The sequence below is a fragment of the Paramisgurnus dabryanus genome, chromosome 16, assembly GCF_030506205.2.
Source record: "Paramisgurnus dabryanus chromosome 16, PD_genome_1.1, whole genome shotgun sequence".
In the NCBI taxonomy this organism is placed as follows: Eukaryota; Metazoa; Chordata; class Actinopteri; order Cypriniformes; family Cobitidae; genus Paramisgurnus; species Paramisgurnus dabryanus.
Window position 1 is genome coordinate 15,303,725 of NC_133352.1, and position 21,575 is coordinate 15,325,299.

The window sequence follows — 21,575 nt, forward strand, 5'->3', positions numbered from 1 at the left end:
TACACGCGACAGCTCGCTCTCGAGTCCTGTTAACAAACTTTAACAGCGTGATAAAAGATGTTTTACTGTTCTGCGCTTTAGATGTATAAAGGTAAGATGATATATTCTGAAAATATACCAAATGTAAATGTGGCTTTTAAATTTCAAGATTGAACCTTGTCAGTCATTACAAATGTTTTTGAGCTTCATATTTATACATACTTTAACTGGCATTTGTCTGGTTTGTGTTTTTATAGTAATTAAACGAATTTTAAGGTTGTAAACAATATGTCAACATAAGGAGGGTCTTATTTATGATTTGACTCGTGTCATGGGTATATGGGTTTAGATGTATATATTGATATTTTTTTTTAGTTACATTTATTGATTATGTGGCAGTGCTTATGTTTCAGTCACATGAGTAAAAATCATTAAAAAAAATATTATTTTTTCTTTATTTTTATCTTTCTATGCTGAAACTAAACAGCTGTTGACTTAGCATTTTATTACTAAATATACCTACAAGATAAGGAAGAGGCATTACAGCATCACTAAAATGTTTTCTTATGATATCTAAAAATCTTTAATATAGAGGTTTATGCCTAAATTCTTAATTGTTTTCTAGACAAAATATACTTGTGGTAACAAATTTCCAATAAAATTCAATAAAAAACTAAATTTATTAAAAATAAAAATGGCATTAGGATATACACAAAGATTTATATATATATATATATATATATATATATATATATATATATATATATATATATATATATATATATATATATATATATATATATATATATATATATATATATATATATCTTATGTCAACATCTTATTTTTAGTTGACATTTTCTTCAGGATGTAGGTTTTTGACACCTTGAAAACGTCAGTAACACTGACTGCAAATGTTTGTGAGTAATTTCCTGACCACATGGAGTTTTGTTTACTGCAGATGCAACTGAGTGTGTGTGTGTTGTGCACTCTGGCTCAGTTTTTTGATCTGCCACCAGCCAATCAGCTTCATCCTGAGCAGGCGTCACTTCCTTCCCAGTGGCTACTGCAGTCAGACTGTTTATTCATCAGTGTGTGTGTGTGTGTGTATCCGTAGTGGTCCTATCCGAAACCCCAATGCTAAAATCCCACCTCCCCCTGCTCAGTCCACCCAACTGACCGACCCACCCATCCCCCTGTCCCTTACACATTCGTGCCACATGAGGCCCTGGATTCTGTCTCAGTGGACAAACTTACACTAGTCTGAGGCTATGTGCCAGGCTTTGCCCAACCACACGTCTCAGTTTTCCAGAACCCAGGATTAGTCCTTCTCGATCTTTAAAGGTAATCATGTGCTTAAGTTGTTTTTGGGCTTGGTGATTGTTTTTAACCAGTCGTCTCCTTACTTGTACTTAAGTAAGGGTTTGTCATACTGCAGTGCAGCACTATTATAGCTGATAGTGAGCCAGTGTAAGCTCTGTGCTACTTGCTGAGTTTGCGGTTTTCTTCTTGAGCATGCTGGCCTTGAACACAGGTTGTTTTGCTATTAAAGGTTGCAGATGTGGCGAGGTTTTTGCTTACAGTTGTTTTTATGTAGATATTGAGCCTGCAGTGTTATTTGCATGAGGGTGTAGATGTAGTAAATGACTGGTGTTGGTACCTTTTTAATCCTTTTTATATTAAACCTGATTATCTTTAGTGCTTAAACAAATATCTTATTTTTTTTACACTTATCTCAACTGTATTGAATGATGTCGTTGTTGTTTGGAGATCTTCAGTATATGTAAATTCTGGGTTTGTACCCATAACCAATTATTCGGTATTATCTATGAAAGTGAAACTGAAGAGGGTATTCAGACGCATGGTGTCCTCCCAATGCCCCCCTCCTGGGTAGTCAACAATGCAGAGTACTTAGTCCTTCAGGACAATTACTTCTCTTTATGGGTGGTCTTTAAAATGTGTGACATAATGGTCTGTCCTATGTGTGTGTAAGTTCTTAAAGGAAGAGTTTGATTGGTAGTATTTCGGTAGTCAAAGAGTTTATCCAATGTGAGCTGATCCAAGATCAGCATCCTTAAGATCCTTTAAATCGATACAAATTTGCATCGAAAGTCATTTCATTGTAGCTGTCAAACGGTTGCATACAGCGGCGGTTGAGTCTTGTGTTGGTGGTGCTGTATATCCGTGTCCAGTATTGCAATCTAACTTTTGCTATCGCCATCCTAGGCACCTCCACTATGGCAAATTCCCTTAAGTTAAATGCGCCTCCAATAGTGATACTGACAGCAGAGGAGGACGACAGAACAGAAGGCGCTAAAGAGATGGATGACACTTTGGAGGAGTCTGCAGAGGATGATGAAGAGAGGAAGGCAAGGGCTGCTGCAGAGGAGGCAGCTGCCAAAGAGAGGGCAACTCAGAGACAACTAATGTCCATAGAGGAGCTGGTGTACACCGAACGAAACTATCTGAAAAATCTGCAGCTCTGTACGGTCACCATCCACAGCAACCTGCGGAAACTACAGGTATGCACTTCAGATAGGTGTTTCTGTTGCTCAGTTGGTAAAGCATTGCGGTTTGATTTCCCAGAAACACGAATGTACTGTAAGTCACTTTAGACAACAGCATCTGCCAAATGCATAAATGTAAATGTACTTTCACACATAAAACTGCAGTTCAATTGATGGATTAACATTTTAAACACGTCTGTTTTTCCATTCAGCTTTCCCTGTGAAAGCACCAACACCTAAAATGTTGCCAATTCCTTTTTTGCCATTCTTGCTAGGTATTTTTCACCTTTTTATACAAATATGTTCGTGTGGAGTGACAGCAGTTGCGTGTTATTCTCACAATAGAGCGATCTTAAAGCATGAGAGAAACAGATGCTCCAGTTTAAAGCTGCTTGCGTGAAGCAAAATCGTGCAACTTTGGTAATCCCCAAACGTGACTTGCAATGCCTTAAAGGTACGCCAGCTTGTGGGCTCACGGGTAATCAAACTCAAGATCTTTGCATTGCTAGAGGCATTCTAGAGTTGTGGAAAAAGTCTATAAACCTGTATGTTTTCCCTGTATTTCCCTTTATGCTTTTATTGTAACTGCTTTACTTCACAGTTTAATTTAACACAATATTTTTTTAAAGGATTAGTCCATTTTTCTTTAAATCCAGATAATTTACTCACCACCATGTCATCCAAAATGTTAATGTCTTTCTTTGTTCAGTCGAGAAGAAATTATGTTTTTTGAGGAAAACATTCCAGGATTTTTCTCATTTTAATTGACTTTAATGGACCCCAACACTTAACGGTTTTAATGCAGTTTAAAATGGCAGTTTCAAAGGACTTTAAATGATCCCAAAAGAGGCATAAGGGTCTTATCTAGTGAAACGATTGTCATTTTTGGCAATAAAAATAAAAAATGCACTTTTAAACCACAACTTCTTGTCTTCCTCCGGTCCTGTAATGCGCCAGCCCGACCTAACGTAATTGCGAAATGACGTAGAAACGTCACGTGTTACATATACGAAACGCACATTTGCGGACCATTTTAAACAATCAACTGACACAAAGACATTAATTAAAATCATTACACATACAACAACGTCGGAACGGTCCTCTTTCTCCACACTTGTAAACACTGGGGCGTAGTTTCGCATACGTCATCGGTGACCTTGACGTGAAGACGTATTACCTGAGGTTGCGCTGGTGCATCACAGGACCGTAGGAAGACAAGTGGTTTAAAAGTGCATATTTTTTATTTTTATTGCCATAATGACAATCGTTTCGCTAGATAAGACCCTTATGCCTCGTTTGGGATTAGAGTCCTTTGAAACTGTAATTTTAAACTACATTTAAACTGTTAAGTGTTGGGGTCCATTAAAGTCCAATTAAATGAGAAAAATCCTGTTATGTTTTCCTCAAAAAACATAATTTCTTCTCGACTAAACAAAGAAAGACATCAACATTTTGGATGACATTGCGGTGAATAAATTATCTGGATTTTTTTTTTAAGAAAATTGACTAATCCTTTAACCATTTCTGCAAATGAGACTGTTCATACACATGGCCATGCCCTGTACACTGTAAAATATTACAACATGGGCTGTGTGTTGCCAGAGCCAGAAAGATGACTTGATAAAATTGTATATTGATTGGCTCTGGAATATATGATTTTCAATATTGACTGCAAAAGTAAATCAGTTTTACTTTTTAACTTATTTTATAACTATTAACTTTCATACATAGTATGCATTTGCATATTGTTTTATTATATGGTATAATATTTCCCTTTCAGCCTTCTCCACCAAACCTGGACAGTATGTTCCAGCACATAGATGAGGTGATGGATGTTTCCAGCAGATTTCTAAGTCTCGTAGACCAGTCACACATTCAGCACAGTGACCCAAAATACCTCGAAACAATCTGTGAGTATAACCGGGCAAACTCGAATGTCAGGTTTCTAGTGTTGGGTGATATTTTCCATAGTCAGATTGTCCTATTGGTCAGTCTGTGAGATAGCAGCCGATACACGTTAGTATTGGGAGGTGGTGCAGTAGTTCTTATTTATTTATATACTCATTTTTAACTAATTTATCTGTGATAATCCAATGGATTGGTAGCTGAAGACAGAAGCTGCTTAACTTTAAGGGAACCTGGCAACACTTTCATGACCGCAACCACCTGATGCCATTAATCTGAGCGTGTCTGCCTGTTCACGCTGTAAATTACTTGTGTGGCAGTGGAAGGGAACAACTTTCGCACTGGTTTTAAACATTTGCACGCGTTACAACCTATCTAGAGTGCATTACAGCTTCAGGTGCAAGGACCTACAACAAAACAAAATCAGGTTAACTTTTAGTTTTCTCTGTCAGATGTCCACATGTCACACCAACCCACTTACTACCTTTTGACATCAAAACATTTTTACTTATGATCTCATGGATGAAGAATCAAAAACCTGCATTACAGGAAGTTCAGGAATACACTGGAAGTTATGATGAATTGTTTAAGTATTTTATGTATGTTCAAGATTGTTCATTGCATATACATGAAATGGTAGAAAACAGATAAAGAAAGAAAATGTGTTATTTTGGTCCATATTATAAAGTAGCTTTTTTTCTTTTCATCAGGCAATTCTTTCCTGAGCCTGTCTCGAGACATAGAGATGGCTTATAAAGAGTATCTGGCCAACTACAATAACGTCACTGCTTTGGAGAACAGCTACAAACAGAAAGAGACCATGTGGACAGAGATGGCTAAAATCATTAAGTCATCTGCGTAAGTGTATATTAATAGATGTCCAATTTTTGATAAATATTAAATTAGTGAGTAAACCATTTAAAGTGCACTTTGTAACTTTAAAATATACATCAATTGGATCTTTCAGAGCTGTGCATTGAGGCAACCTATTGCATAAATAAATGGTTGATTCTCACGAAATCCAGATTTAGAAGGTGTTCAGCATCAGAATTTTTAAAAAGCCTGTGAAGCCCATTTTTGTTTTGCACATATAAGATTAAGGTCTAAACTTACTAAAGCCATTATTTTTAGAAGATTTAAAAATATTTCCTATAGAATTATTTACATTTTTTAAGGTGATCATTATCAAAAATGATCATTACCGCAACATGACATTACATTAAATATATCCATTTACAAACTCATGTTTCGGTAATGAGAACTAAAAAGTTGTCTAGGTACTATGAGAAACAAAATTTCAACTTTTATCAGGAGGGAAAAAAAATAACTGCTCACCTGGTAGCCATCTTGAGTTTCACAGTCAATTATGTCCCTTCCAAATTTAGTTCCTTGAGGGCTTAAACAATGATTGATTGTTGCGGAGGATGAGAAAATTTGGACACATTTATATTCCTTATAAATTCCTTATTATTGTCTCTACATTTACCAATGATCACCAAATACCACTTGTTTCTTTACTGTAAACGTGTATAGTTTAACATGCACTGAAGCTTTTTATTTTTTTAGATTTTTTTAATTATAAATATTTCCATGTCAATGAACCCAAATCCAGTTATGGACACGTTGCAGTAATGAAAATGTTCTTTTTAAATGTGGAAAAAACAACAAAATTGGTTTGTATGATGTGATTTGAAATCATGTGCAAAATAGTACATGAAAAGGTGTTTGTAACTGTATGCTTCTTATTTTGATAGCATTTACTTTTTTTATCAAACTGTTTCATGACACCTCATAAGTCTTATTTCGCGAGAATCACCCAAATGTTTTAGTAATGTTTGGTCACTTGGCTTTATCTTACATTGGCTTTCAACAATCAGATTTTGTTTTTGTACCACAAATTGCGGTTAAATAATTCAATAAATTGGGCACAATTGAGAGTTTTACACAAGTTTTAAGAATCAGTGTACTACCCACAAGTCTGTTTGTTTGTTTTTTGACCCCTGATCATTTCTGTCTTCAGTCCTGAAGTGAACGCATCCACTCTTAGCTTCTTTCTGGTGACGCCGGTTCAGAGGATCGCTCGCTACCCTCTGTTGTTTCAGACTATGCAAAAAGAAACAGACCCCCAACATCCTGCTTACTCCATCCTGGAGGACACAGCGCACGCTGCGGTCCAGATCAACTGCAGGATCAATGAATATAAACGCTTCCGTGAAGTGGGTAAGGACGAACGTGGTGTAAAAAACTTTTTCCAGTACTTTAATTAAAACAAGTCTGATCTCGATTGAATCAATTTTTGGTTTGCTTTAATAATCTCAATCTTTGTTTCAAAGCTGATAAGTATAAGAAGACCGAAAACTTGACCATAAAGGACAAGATCAATCGACTGAGCAGCCACAGCATTGCCAAAAAGACAGCTCGCCTCAGCCAGTTCATAAAGAACGAGACAGGAATGGTTCCAAAGGTAACTGTGCCATAAAGCAGGACAACACCCAAAAAATATGCAAACATTGTTTCTCTATAATTTCACATACCTTTTCACACGAAATGTTTTTGTAAAATATTCACTTACTGTCTCTTAAAACAATGGGGGGGGGGTAAATCATATTTATTTTTGGGTGAACTGTCCCTATTTTATACTAAGTTCCTGTATCTTTATTCTTTACTAATATACTATGTACTCTTTCAATCATACCACAGCTGATAGATGAAGAATTCGATTCCCTTGCCGGCTTCTTTTTTTTGCTGGAGAGGGGTGTCTCAGACCTCCATAATAACATGGTGGCCTATCTTCACCATCTACAGGTTTGTATAGAAATTATTCCTTATCTAAATAGCCACAGTTACATATTAACCAATCGTCGATGCTCCCGTTTGTTTTGGTGTTTCCTCTGTATGAATCCAGCACTCCCCGGGATCAACTTCTTAAACATTTCCTATTGTTACTTCAGCTGGAGATTGAGTAGATAATCTGTAGGAAACTTGATCCCAGGGCATGGATAGGGTTACAGACGACTATGTAGTTAAGATGACTGCTTTTTGTTTGTAAAGATTTATTTACCCATCCGAGCTGTTTTTCTGTGTACAGAGGTTCCTCAGCTGCAGACCGGATGAAGCAGATCTTGATCTGGAGGGCGAGAAAGCCGCCCTGTTCTCTAAAGAAATCACGGTGGCACTCAGACAGTGGATATACCCTGCATATGTAAGCCCTTAAGTAGATACAATTCACATGCTTGAGAGACATTTACTATTGTTAGTGATAAAGATTCACTTCTTTTGGCTTTTGAAGGCCTTCAGGGGGATATTTAGGTTATATCTGTTATCTCTTTTGCACTTTGGCTAATTACAAAACCTATTTGATGGATCAATAGACTTTAAAAGGTGCAATGTGGGTGTTTAGCGGCATCTAGTGGTGAGATTGCAAATTGCAACCAACCTCAATTTCGAAACGCAAAGACAAACTACGGTAGCTGCCACAGGACAGGTTTGTCCGTTTAAGGCTAGCGTAGAAACATGATACCGACTTCCATGTAAGGACACCCGTGGTGTATGTAGAAAAAACATCTTGGGTAATAAAAACAATACAGTTAATTTTGTAAGGTCTTTATACACCACTTCTAATATAGTTATGTATATTATATTGCATTTCTGTCAAGAGCTCCTTCTAAAAGTCCCACATTGCATCTTTAAATAGAAATGAAATTTGTCTTTACCCAGCAAGCCATTTTCTGCTTTCCCTATTCATCTACAGTGGACCTAATACTGCTTACAGTTTTATCATGCCTTCATAACACCCTTTGTGTTTCTCTTCCCATAACTGATTCATTCAGGAGGAGCGGTTGAAGACACTAGTCTTTAAGCCCTTGAGCTCGCTGCGGGAGCTGATGGCGGGACCTCGCAACCTCATTCGCAAGCGACAAGACAAGCTGCTGGACTATGGGCCTATTGAAGAGAAGAGCCACCTGAGCTTTGAGGAGCAGGCCATAGCCAGCACATACAAGACCATCAACACACTGCTGTTAAATGAACTTCCTCAGTTCAATGGGAAAGCTCTGCATATCCTATGGGCCACGTTGGAGGCCTTCAGCTGCCTCCAGAGGGACCTGGCCACTGATATGGAGCAGCTAGCTACCAGCTTCATCCATCAGGTATAAAGTAGGGCAGAGAAAAACTTAAACAGAGGTTGTTTTATGATTCAGTGGCCTTAAGCTCGGTGTAGTGTCTTTTACATGTAAAACGTACTATAATAACTAGCTACCGGTAACAACATCATCTTAGAGTCACTGCGCAACTTACCCATGGCAGAGAACGCTTAATATTTAGCTAATATTTATATATAGCTAAAACATGAGTCCTAGATGGTGTCATTACAGGAAGCTAGTTATTATAGTTTATAAAGTTTGAAATATGGATATTTTTCTTACAAAATCACATTGATTACACACAAATCATAGGGTAATTTTGAAATTTGAGACCCTTTTAAAGCGATAGTTCGGCCAAAAACGATATTAAACCCATGATTTACTCACCCCCAAGCTGTCCGAGTTGCATATGTCCATTGTTGTTCGGACAAACACATTTTCGGATATTTCATAAAATGTTTTAGATCTTTCAGTTGATTAAATGTAATGTTACGGGGTCCACGACCTTCAAGTCCAAAAAAAGTGCGTCCATCCTTCACAAAATAAATCCAAATGGCTCCAGGATGATAAACAAAGGTCTTCTGAGGGTAATCCGCGCGGTGTTGTTGTAGAAATATCCATATTTAAACTTTATTAACGAAATTAAATACCTTCCGGTAGCGCCGTCATCTTAGTCACGTCCGCATTCAGGATGAGAGCTTACGCAGCCTACGGAGGCTACTCTGCTGCTGCTCTGTGCCCCCGCCCTCCGAATTTGTCATACGTCACTAAGAAAAGTGCGTTCACTACGCTAATACTCTCTCCTGAATACAGAGGAGTCTAAGATGGCGGCGCTACCGGAAGGTATTTATTTTCGTTAATAAAGTTTTAAATATGGATATTTCTACAACAACACCGCGTGGATTACCCTCAGAAGACCTTTGTTTATCATCCTGGAGCCGTTTGGATTGAATTTGTGAAGGATGGACGCATGTTTTTTGGACTTGAAGGTCGTGGACTGTGGGTGGACCCCGTAACATTACATTTAATCAACTGAAAGATCTAAAACATTTTCTAAAATATCCGAAAATGTGTTTGTCTGAAAAACGATGGACATATGCAACTCGGACAGTTGCACAGTTTAAAGTGCACAGTACAACCAGGTAAAGGCATCTCTGTACCATATGTCACACAAATGTCCTGCCTTGATGTTTAAGAGGCGGCGCCATACCAGCCAGCTTTTTCTGTGCATTTTTTAACATTGCCGAGTGATTATAAACACACTTCCAGTCTATTAATGTCAGTCATGCCTTTCACAGTTTTAATCCACATGATTTTAGTTGCACAATATCTAATAAATTCAATAGGCTGTTAAACTTTCAGTTCAGCCATCTGCTGTTAACTGACAGACAGCGCGTGGCTGGAAAATTGTTATTAAATTCAGCCAGGCAGTGTTTATGAATCCATCTTTGTTTCCCGGCAGCTCCCACACAGTAAATTGGAGGATGGTGAGTTTTGGAAGTGGGCAGAGAGTTTGGTGCTGGAGGGTTCGAGAAAGATGGAGAGTCTGTGTCAGAATGTTCAGGAGACGCTCAATGCTCCCATTGTGCAGGTCAGTTTCAACACAGAGTCGCACCATTGTCTGTTGTTGGGTGGAGATGTGTTTCCAGAGTGCCGGTTCTCCTCATGCTTGCTGGTTTCTGTGGACAGTGGTGAAATAAACCCTGAGCTAAATGCAACCATTCATTTACCTTCCTTGGTATAATTTGACTCTCATGTGTTTTGCATTAATCCATCTAGTTTAGTTGTAATGGTGTAATTTAATATATATTTTGGGGTAACTGTATTATGGTTGGTCATAAACAGCTGCCCTTTGTTTTTGTCAGAGACTTCGCTACCGAATGTTTGGGCACAGCTACTTTTTATTATCTTATCATCTTATTTTGTAGCTTTAGGCCACTGTTTGCTTAGTAATGTGCACTGACAGATCAAGCAAATCAAGAACATAAGGATGTAAATGGGCTCGATTTTGATGTCACGTTACATAAATGCTTAAATCACTGCGTCTTGATGGCATAGGTAGAGGCATGTCATGTCTTATATTTCAGAGCTGTGTTGGTATTCGGAATTGTCATTACATCACAATTTGTGATACCATAGGTCATCATTACATCTCACATGTCATTACTAACCAAAGTCTGATGGGTGTCTCGGCAGCAGATTTTAATCAATACCATGTCTGCCTTAATAAAGACATCAGATGCGATGAGTTTAGAAAAAAGACCAGATGATCAAACAGAGAGACAGACTGTCATCTTCAGATGAACCGAGTGTCTGCTGACAGAGATCACGAATGTTAATCCCGGGAGTGACTCTCTCATGTTTTTTTCTTGTCTCGGTTCCTCAGATCAAAGTCAAGCTGCAATGCAATTATTGCTTTTACTTTGTACATCATTCATTTAAATGAGCATTCTGGATTCAGTTTAAGTCAGGCTGTATCAAAATTATTGCCGATAGTCTGCCACAGATGCCTTTATAAACTAACAGATGAGTCAAAATTAAACAAAAATCATGTTTACAGTAAAGCTTGATGTAGTTCAACTGGTGATGCATGAGCTTGGCTTGCAATGAAAGTTTATGGGTCAGGACAATCCAGCATTTAAAGCACAAAGTACTAAACTGGATTTTATTTTTTTCAGTTAAGTTATTTGAATTGTCCTTTTAGTGGTTGGACTGCTTTCTAGTGGCATAAACTTTTTAAAATCCTGTCAAACATGTTGGCAAAAGATTTTAGGAGTGCACAGCAGTGTTTTTTTTTATAATTTGAAAATCTCAGATGCAAAAGCCATTAAATGCGACCACCATCAAAAATTAGATAACGATATTAACCAAATGTTCTCAGCACGTATTATATGTCATTAAATACTTTCGCCTACGATTCACTTTATCGTGGCCTTAGGTCATTCGGACATACCGTGTTGTTGGCAGAATCAGTTACATTTTTCAGAAAAGTCCTCTTAAAGGATTAGTCAGTTTTCTTAAAAAAAATCCAGATAATTTACTCACCACCATGTCGTCCAAAATGTTGATGTCTTTCTTTGTTCAGTCGAAAAGAAATTATGTTTTTTGAGGAAAACATTGCAGGATTTTTCTCAGTTTAATGGACTTTAATAGAGTGCGACCTCACGTAAATGTGTAGTGACGTGGAAAGGTCACGTGTTACATATATGAAACGCACTTTTGCGGACCATTTTAAACAATAAACTGACACAAAGACATTAATTAGTATCAGTTGACATACAACAACGTAGGAACGGTCCTCTTTCTCCACACTTGTAAACCCTGGGGCGGAGTTTCGCATTCGTCCTCGGTGACCTCTTGACGTCATGACGTATTGCGTGAGGTCACGCTGGCGCATCACAGGACCAGACCTAGATGAGAAGTTGTGGTTTAAAAGTGCATATTTTTTATTTTTTTACTCACCACCATGTCATCCAAAATGTTGACGTCTTTCTTTGTTCAGTCGAGAAGAAATTATGTTTTTTGAGGAAAACATTGCAGGATTTTTCTCATTTTAATGGACTTTAATAGAGCCCAACATTTAATACTTAACTCAACACTTAACAGTTTTTTTCAACGGAGTTTCAAAGGACTATAAACGATCCCAAACGAGGCATAAGGGTCTTATCTAGCGAAACGATTGCCATTTTTAACAAGAAAAATAAAAAAATATGCACTTTTAAACCACAACTTCTTGTCCCAAACACATAAGAGTCTGATAAAAAAAATGCTAATTTAAAAGAAAACATGTCAGACAGATGCATTTAGAGGGTTTTGCATCTGAGCTCTTCAATTACTTATAGTATGTGCATTGCTGTAAGCAGGACTTAAAGGCAGATATTTATTTTATATGTGATATTTAGGTTTAAGCTCTAGACGGTTTAATCAGACGCACGTCTGTTGTCGCGGTTATGCGTCTGGGCAGAATTTAACTTCCGGTCTCTGTTTTTTTTAATGGTCTGGCTAGTGTCTAAACTGAACTTTGGAACAAATACTCCGTCGAAAATATAAAATGTTTTGGTTTCCTAAAGATGAGGGGTGATGGAGATCATGGATCACCGCTATGTGAAGGAAGGTTTGGCAGCAGATCTGTAGTTAAGATTGTATACACAGTAACATAAGCCCAGTGTAGTTTCTGATACACTTTAGCTATGATTTAAACCAAGGTAATCTTGTTGTTTATTTTGCTTGTCATCAGAAATAAACTACTCTAAAAGGACTCTTTGCGGAGTTTACCAGATGTTATGTTTGTTTCAGAAAAGCCATTTGTTTATGTTGTTTCTGCTGAAACTGTCTATAATGTTTATCTTCTGTGGAAGGTTCATAAAATGTTCTTCTAGTCATTGCATTCGGTCCAATCAGGCTTTTCTCTGTTTTATTATGATGTTCCAGGCTCTCAGTCCTGTTTCTGAACGCCGTCTGAAGACTTTGACCCTAACGCACGGCTCACAGAAGATCTACCAGCTGACAGGCCCTGTAGTGAGCATTCGTGATCTGGACCTGACCCTCAGCAAAGGAGAGCTGGTTGCTGTCGTCAGTGAGATGGACACACGTGGAGACCGACGACGATGGCTGGTTGATGCAGGAGGTAAAGTTGTCACACTGAGGTCCCAATGTTCTGTAAATAAAGAGCACTGCTTTGAAATCAGTTTCACTATAACTGCAGACTTTTATTGTGTTGAATATTATATATTATATTATATTATATTATATTATATTATATTATATTATATTATATTATATTATATTATATTATATTATATTATATTATATTATATTATATTATATTATATTTAAATGCAATTGTCTATATATATATATGAGAGCTGGGCATAGATTAATCTCATACAAAATAAAAGTAATTTTTTTTGCATAACATATGAGTTTGTGCTGTATGTAGTTATTATGCATATATAAATGCACACACATTCATGTATGTATTTCAGAAACATTTACATTTGTGTGTGTGTGTATATATATAAATTTATATTTTTATATATTATAAATTATATATAAATAAAAAACTGTATTTAAATAAAACATTTCTTAAATGTGTGTGTGTGTGTGTGTGTACCTGGTAATTATCACGTTGTGGGGACCAATTGTCCCCACAAAGATAGGAATACCAGTGTTTTTGTGACCTTGTGGGGACATTTTGATGTCCCCATGAGGAAACAAGCTTATAAATCAAACAGAATGATGTATCTTGAAAATGTGAAGTAGTAGAAGGGTTTCTGTGATGGTTGGGGTTAGGGAATGGGGTAGGTAAGGGGAATAGAATATACAGTTTGTACGGTATAAAATGCATTACGTCTATGGAATGTCCCCATAAAACATGGAAACCAGAATGCGTGTGTGTGTGTGTGTGTGTGTGTGTGTGTGTGTGTGTGTGTGTGTGTGTGTGTGTGTGTGTGTGTGTGTGTGTGTGTGTGTGTGTTTAAATATACATAATATTTACACGCATCACAAACTCATATATTTTGCAAAAATTACTTTTATTTTGTATAAGATTGATCTAGATTTGCCAATCTAGATTAATCTATGCCCAGCCCATATATATATATATATATATATATATATATATATATATATATATATATATATATATATTAGGGCTGTCAAAAGATTAATCGCGATTAATCGCATCCAAAATAAAAGTTTGTGTTTACATAACATATGTGTGTGTACTGTGTATAATTATTATTTATATATAAAAACACACCCAATCATGTATATATTTAAGAAGAAATTGTTATATTTATATATAAAATATTTATATTTATATAATATAAATTATAGAAATGTATATACAGTATTTAAATGCAAATATTTCTTAAATATATACATGAATGTGTGTGTATTTATATATACATAATATTTATACACAGTACACACAAATATGCTATGTAAACACAAACTTTTATGTTGGATGCGATTAATCGCGATTAATCTTTTGACAGCCCTAATATATATATATATATATATATATATATATTAGGGCTTAAAGAAAAAACATTAAAATCTAAACTTGTGTAAAATACGCTATATATATATATATATATATATATATATATATATATATATATATATATATATATATATATATATATATATATATATATATATATATAGCGTATTTTATATAGCGTATTTTACCCAAGTTTAGATTTTAATGTTTTTCCTTTAAGGCTCTGGTAAACATAAGTTTTTGCTGTTTAAATGTGCCAGCTCTCTTAAGCCTCAGTTATTTTGCACATACACTTTTAGTTATATAAGAGAATTTTATTCTCAAATAATTAAGTATAATAAAACTGAATGTATACAATAATTTTAGGAGAATAATTAATGTTAAAGTTTGTTAATGTCACGAGTGACATCTGCTGGTTAAGCATGGTTACTACATTGATGAAAGTCAACATTTAAAAATTATCTTTTCAATGTTCAGATTGTTGAGTCTTGACAGGGTTTGTGTTTTATTTTCCACAGGCCCAAGGGGATATGTGCCCGCATCAAAGCTGACTCGATACCATCAAATGACTGTTGACCCACCATCTCCTCATATGAAAATCACACCCACAGGTCCAGGGCCCAGAAGACACTCTTACACACCAGGAGCCCAGCCATTCCCAATCACCCCGACCTCACCCTGTTTTCAGGTAAGAGACGCACATGGACGGAGACGCGTGTGCTTTGAGTGACAGATCATAAGGGCCACCTAGTTACTCTGTCTGATTCGTGTGTCAGAAGAAATGAAACTGAAGATTGATCTCAGGTCTGCAGTATCTCATGATCATTAATAACACACACAATGTTTGTGAATTCAGTAATGGGAACAGAAATAAAGTGCTGCTTATTGTCTGCAGATCTGTCATGCTCCATCACAGCCCCCCTCCCACACACACAGACACACTAATTCATTCATCTGCGTGATCTGGTTGTCAAGAGGTCTCGTATCATTCTGTCGTCATGTTTGGAAAGAAGATTTTATGTGAATGTGGGATTCATGAATCTGCTGTATTACTGATTTTTTTTTTAAAGGTTGTTTATCATTTTGACAGTGATGCAGTTGTTTTCCTTCTATTGAGAAATCTCATCCAGTTTAAAATGTAATGCTTACAAATAAATTATATACGATATACAGCATTTACAAATTACACCACAGTGAATTTAAATATTTGCGCGAGTAGATTACATACATAGTCAATGCAAACAACGTGAAAAGATGCAAATTTGAACATGGTGACGTAATAGACACTTATCATGCTGTGTACACACCACACGCTAAGCACGTTCTCTAGATTACTCGCAGGATTTAACTTCGTGTCATGCAAATGTTTCACTTAAAGTTTGAAGCGAATAGTGTGTTTTTGGGGCAATCGTGCAGCCCAATTTGTGTCATTCGAATCGCCCCATGAAAGTTCACTTCTATTCGCGTATATGCATTGACTTTGTATGTAATCTACTTGTGCAGATTGTTGAATTTGCATTTGGTGTGCAACTAAAAATATGCATGATGTATAATAAAGGTACTGGAAGAATTAGGCTGTCCACACACCTAAAGATTTTAAGCCCGATTTGTCCCCTCATTGATCGAAAGTGGGCGTTACCGATTAGTGTTTTACCGTAGCTGATTATTTTGCCCCAAAAAAACCTCTGGTATTTGGTGTGGGGATTATTTTGCTGCTTCCGATCGCGCTGAGGCCTTCTCGAGCCCAAAACAAGTCTGATATTTACGACTTTTGATCGTGCTGCCTTCGACGTGACAGCTGCAATAGCCAATGAGCGTGTGCAAGCTTCAACCAGATGTTGCGTGCTTTTATAGCTGAAAAAAAACACACACAAACATGACATGAAAGAGAAATATTGACTTGGACAACTTTGGCAACAGTACAAGTGCTTTTGTAAAGTGTCATGCACGAACTACCACAATATTTGTCTTTCTTGCGTCACTTTGAAATCATTACTACAGTCATCATGCTCTGGTCCAATCATCCAGTGTGTGCATTTATGTTGTTAGAATCACTTCAAAACCATCCTTACGTCTGTGGTCGCCCATGGATTTAAAATCATTTAGGATGATTACCAGATTACCTGGTAAGTGTGTTAAATTGATAGTTCACCCCAAAAAATGCAAATTCTGCCATTATTTACCCTCATGTTGTTCTGTGTAAATGTCTTTGTTCTGCTGAAAACAAAGGAAGATATTTGTTATCAGAGCGCCATTGACTTCCATAGTATTTTGGTTTTCTACTATGGAAGTCAATAGTGCTTAATCTGTTTGGTTATCTTCTGTGATTCTGTGAATTTCGTTTTACATCTCTCTAACCACAAGGCTACGACTACCCACATATTGTGGATGTGGCATTAAATGAAAAACATTGAAACACTTTTAAAACCTAAAATTCTGCAGTAAAGTTAGTATAAAATATAATCATAGTATTCTTGTAATATTTTTTAATCACACCCTTAATTTAAAGATACAAGTAGCTATGTGTACATGAAACCAAATAATCTGTTTGTAATCGTATTGATAAGCCTTCATGTAAGCATCTTCATCTATACAATTGAGATCGATTGGATGCAAATTTCGATCGTATTGAAAGGGTTGGTGTAATCCGAACTGTGATCCGATCATTAGGAGAAAAGTAGGCATGCAAACGTGTGAATCGTAGAATTTTCTCAATCGGATGCCAAACTACCTTGTTCCCCATTTATATTTGCGTATCACATGATTCTGATCACAGAAATACGCAATGGCAACGCATTATTAAGTTAATGGAGTCACACGCTATACATTCTACAGCGTTCATGTCTTTCATAACATTAGGCTACATAAAGCAATGAAATAGCGTTGTCCCTTTTAAAAATTTTGTTTTCTATGACTATACCTGAAACTTTTTAAGAACAAATTTTTTCAACTTCGCTTTGACTTTTATGTAGAGAGAAAGCGTGAACTTGACAAGAGATGCTGTGTGCTGGGTAGCGTTGCCAAGTACTCTGCTTTTTTCGAGTTTAGATTTGGGCTACTATAAAACTGTTTTAACCAGTTTTTTTCTTCTGTGGGTTGAACATTAAAGGATTTTGTTGATTCGTTATTAGTTTTTGGGCTGTAAAAAGTCATTGGGATGCTTTTGGTCTAGTTTAAAATGTCCTTTGGGATAGTTTTGATACATGAATCTGGCAACCCTGGCTGTGTGCTTGCGCAGACGTTTGGTTCGGATTATATCAAATGTACATGTAAATAAACATTTTAATCAGATTGCAATGTTTAGGGTGCATGTTAACTGTACTGTCATAACCTTTAATCAGATTAAATTCAGTCGGCTTGACAACATTTTGTTCATGTAAACATAGCCACTGTGATTGCTAAACGCCCACTGGCGCAGACACATTTCACCCCCCCAACCCCTTGCAGGGGGCATAGCCTCCTACCTGTTCAAACGTTCTTAAGCCCGGGCTGATGTGAGCTTTGCTATTATTTACATTATTTATCACTTTAGAAAGGAAAATTATACACTAAGGCAGTGGTTCTCAAACTTTTCAGCTTGCAAACATAAACAAAACATAATAAATGAAACAATGCAGTGCTGTTGGCCAGTAGTTAAATTACACAGAATTTATGATAAATACATATATTTTATAGAATGACATAAAATTGGGGCCCCCGGGCATCATCTCGAGCCCCCCAGTTTGAGAACCACTACACTGAGATTTGGTGCTTAGTGTAATAGCGTGTGTTATGTTTACTTATGTTTAATCTCTTATAATCAAAATTAACTGTAATTCTTGATTTAGCAGGTTCCACTTATGAACTTGATTTTGGTAATACATTACCAGTTTTAGCCACCAGGTGGAGGTCTTCTTCTGTTAATCTTCTTTGCTTACATTCTGGGCTCTTTAACCGGCCTGAAGACCCTTTGAGCATAAGATCTCTTTACCTAATGAGCTTAACCAAGAAACGACCCACACTTCACACTTGAAATCGTCTCAAGCACATTGTGTTAACACTAAAAACCACTTACACGGTACTCTAAATGCTAGATTTTATTTGGCCTTTCACATCATTGGCAGGTTTGTTATTCCCAGATAATAACTGTAACTAATAACACACGGTAACCTGGATGCTGAAAATCATTTTGACATGTTGAGTTTTATATTACACAAAATAAAATATTTACGTAATATTTACAAATGATTAAAGAATTTTTTTCTTGACATTTAAACATCTTATCTTGACACCGAAAGTAAGCAGGTTTTCCTCGCAAAAAGGTCTGTATTTGTTAAAAATGATTTCAAATCCGTATTTAATGTTCCTTACATGACTCATAAGGTAAATCGCAGTGTAATAAGCAGGATAATGTATATGCAGCTGGTTGTTTTCATGAAAAAAACCCTTCAATGTGATACAAAACCCTCCGCTTCCTGTCAGATGAGTCGGTCTGTTTTTCCATCGTTCTGAAATGTCAAGACAAACCTCACAAAATAGCCAGTCATGTAAAGAATCAATAAAATCACAATAACATCACCAACACAACTCTCTTCTGCGCCCGCAGGTGTATGCCGTCTACGACTTCACGGCAAGGAGCGCCCATGAGCTTTCTTTGAGGGGTGGAGAACCGGTGCGGGTGGTCGAACCTCACGATAAGCGTGGCAACAAGGAGTGGAGTCTGGTGGAGGCGCGAGGCCAGAGGGGCTACGTGCCCTCCAACTACCTCAACATCCTGCCCTCTATAATCGCCTCGCCCACCTTCCCTTATCGCTAATGTCGGAAAATACCCCAAATACCTGCTGGGCTGCTGATACAGCCCGTTATCCGGCATCCAAACAAACACAGGCCAGCACTGAAGGGCTCTTTATACATGAGGGGGCAGTTTGGTGCTTAATACGACTGCTGTTTGAAATGGAGTGGTGCTTGGGCACTGCTATGGAGTACTTGATCTTTGCTTTTCTTGGAGCTGGACAGACATGGCACATGGATGGTGTTAAAGGGACGTGCAGTTACCTGTGATTAACAGATGCTCTTTAATGGATTTCTCGGATACACATTTCGGCTGTAAAGTGGAAAGTACAGCTACTCAGGGGATGCTGTTAACAAGATGGATGCCAAAACCTGGATCCTATTTAACTGCTTAACTGCAACAAATGAGGTTTTCCTATTAAATGTGGATCTTGGTTTGAGTCGCACTCTGAGACTGCTCTGGATCCCAGTCGGTATTTTATGTTCAGTGCTTTTAATTATACGTTTTAATCTTGAATGTCAATTGTAAAGTGGCCCCAAACAGTACGACTATATGAATGTCACTGCATTTATGTATTGAACTATTAAACCAATTTAGTTTTAAGAAAGCAAGCAATATATTTTACAAAAGGGTTTTAAATATAAAACAGTAGATTTACTTTTTAACATATTACATTAATGCATTTGGCAGACACTATTATCCATAGTGCGTTCACACTAGATGCGGAAGAGGCGGCAAAAACGCGCTATTTGTGTGTAGATGGACGCTTGAACATTTTGAGTTTACTCGCTTCATTTGTGCATGAAATTCTAGTCATTCGAGACATTCACGTTGAAATTCACATCATGGGAGGGCCTTCTGCGACTGCCAGCCGGTCGACTCCAGTCGCATTGCAAAATGGTGGACATGGATGTTGTCAAGAGGGCAGTTGCTGTTTATTTGATTTGGAAAGCTGGAAAATGGCGTGGACTTGTTCGGTGCGGTGTCTGGGTCCATCAGATCCTGAGGCACACCCTGTTTGATGAGTTTCACCAGCTCCTCCAGGAGCTCCGCCTCCGCTCGCTTCCTGTAATCACGTCACTGCTAGAGCAAGCTCCTGATTGGTTAATGAGACGCGGAAATCCACCAGAATCCGTAGGATGACTATTCGCGTCTTTGCATTGACTTAACATGTAAACAACGCGCGCTTGCCGCCTCTTCCACGTCTGGTGTGAATGCACAGTTACAGACACATGTCATCAGTATGTGTATTCCCTGGGATCGAACCCATGACCTTTAGCTTTGCTAACATAATGCTCTACCACCAACCTATACAGGAACACATATTAACATACAAATAAAGAAAACTTTGCCTATTAATTTGCACATTTTTTTAATGTCATTTTGGAGCACCATTGACTTCTATAGTAGTATTAATCCTACTATGGAAGTAAATGGTGCTTCTCTTTCCTGCTTCATTACACATCTTCCTTTTGTGTTCAGCAGAACAAAAAAAATTTATACTGGCAAATTATGACATTTTTATACAGTTTTAATCGTGGCGTGCTTTTTGGGGTTGCTGTGCATTGGCAAAGTAATGATGTTGAACTGCTGTTATTTATTGCCTGCATGCAGATACACTTTTGGTTACTGCTTTGTTCTCGTGTTGGTGACCTCATAACCTCTTTTATGAAGAACCTGACCTAAATTTACAGATTCGTGATTGCAAATGTGGTTGCTGCAGTATCTGTTATTGTGAAGTCTGCCTGCAGTATCATCTTCTGTCCACTAGAGGCACCAGAGTATCTTTTGTGAACCTTTCCAGCGTTACCTTATTCAGTGTTGTGCTAATCCCTTCAAACAGTCATATATTATTCATCTGATCCTCACAATCGCCTTAACAGGAATCCAATGGGAAACAGTTCACCTCAGTTGCCTGCTGTTCTTCTGGTGATACTCCCCTTGCATATGGCATCTTTTGTATATTTCACTTATTTATTTGTATTTATTTATACACTAACTCGTAAATTGTTGGTTCATGCTTGAATTAAACCTCCAGACCTGCTGAATTCATCTCGTATCATCTCATCTGTTTTGAGTCACAGTGTCAAAAATGTGCAGAAGCTTTTTGTCGGAAGTCTTACACCTGACCTCTGAGTGCTCCATTTATATGCAGCAGATCAGGACGTGCCTGAGAATTTTTGCTTATTTAGGGATAATGCATAATGCTGCATGTAGTGCAGCTATTCCTCTTGAGATCGTGCAAATGTCACGGCAGGGCTGAT

The 21,575-nt window shown here is 37.3% G+C and overlaps 1 protein-coding gene across 2 annotated transcripts; it reads left to right on the top strand.

Moving 5' to 3' along the window:
* Positions 1–5: 5 nt before the first annotated feature.
* Positions 6–21,359, top strand: arhgef37 (Rho guanine nucleotide exchange factor (GEF) 37). 2 transcript variants are annotated; one of them, XM_065271426.2, is made up of 13 exons: positions 6–91; positions 2,206–2,501; positions 4,267–4,396; positions 5,102–5,249; positions 6,412–6,611; positions 6,725–6,855; positions 7,092–7,196; positions 7,480–7,593; positions 8,222–8,539; positions 9,996–10,124; positions 12,965–13,160; positions 15,059–15,228; positions 19,126–21,359. In XM_065271426.2, exons 1-13 carry the CDS (start codon positions 82–84, stop codon positions 19,333–19,335), a joined length of 2,157 nt encoding a protein of 718 aa, XP_065127498.2. In that variant the 5' UTR covers positions 6–81; the 3' UTR covers positions 19,336–21,359. The 2 variants fall into 2 exon arrangements, with proteins under 2 accessions (XP_065127498.2, XP_065127507.2); XM_065271435.2 differs by lacking the exon at positions 6–91 and adding an exon at positions 998–1,323.
* The last annotated feature ends 216 nt before the right edge of the window (positions 21,360–21,575 follow it).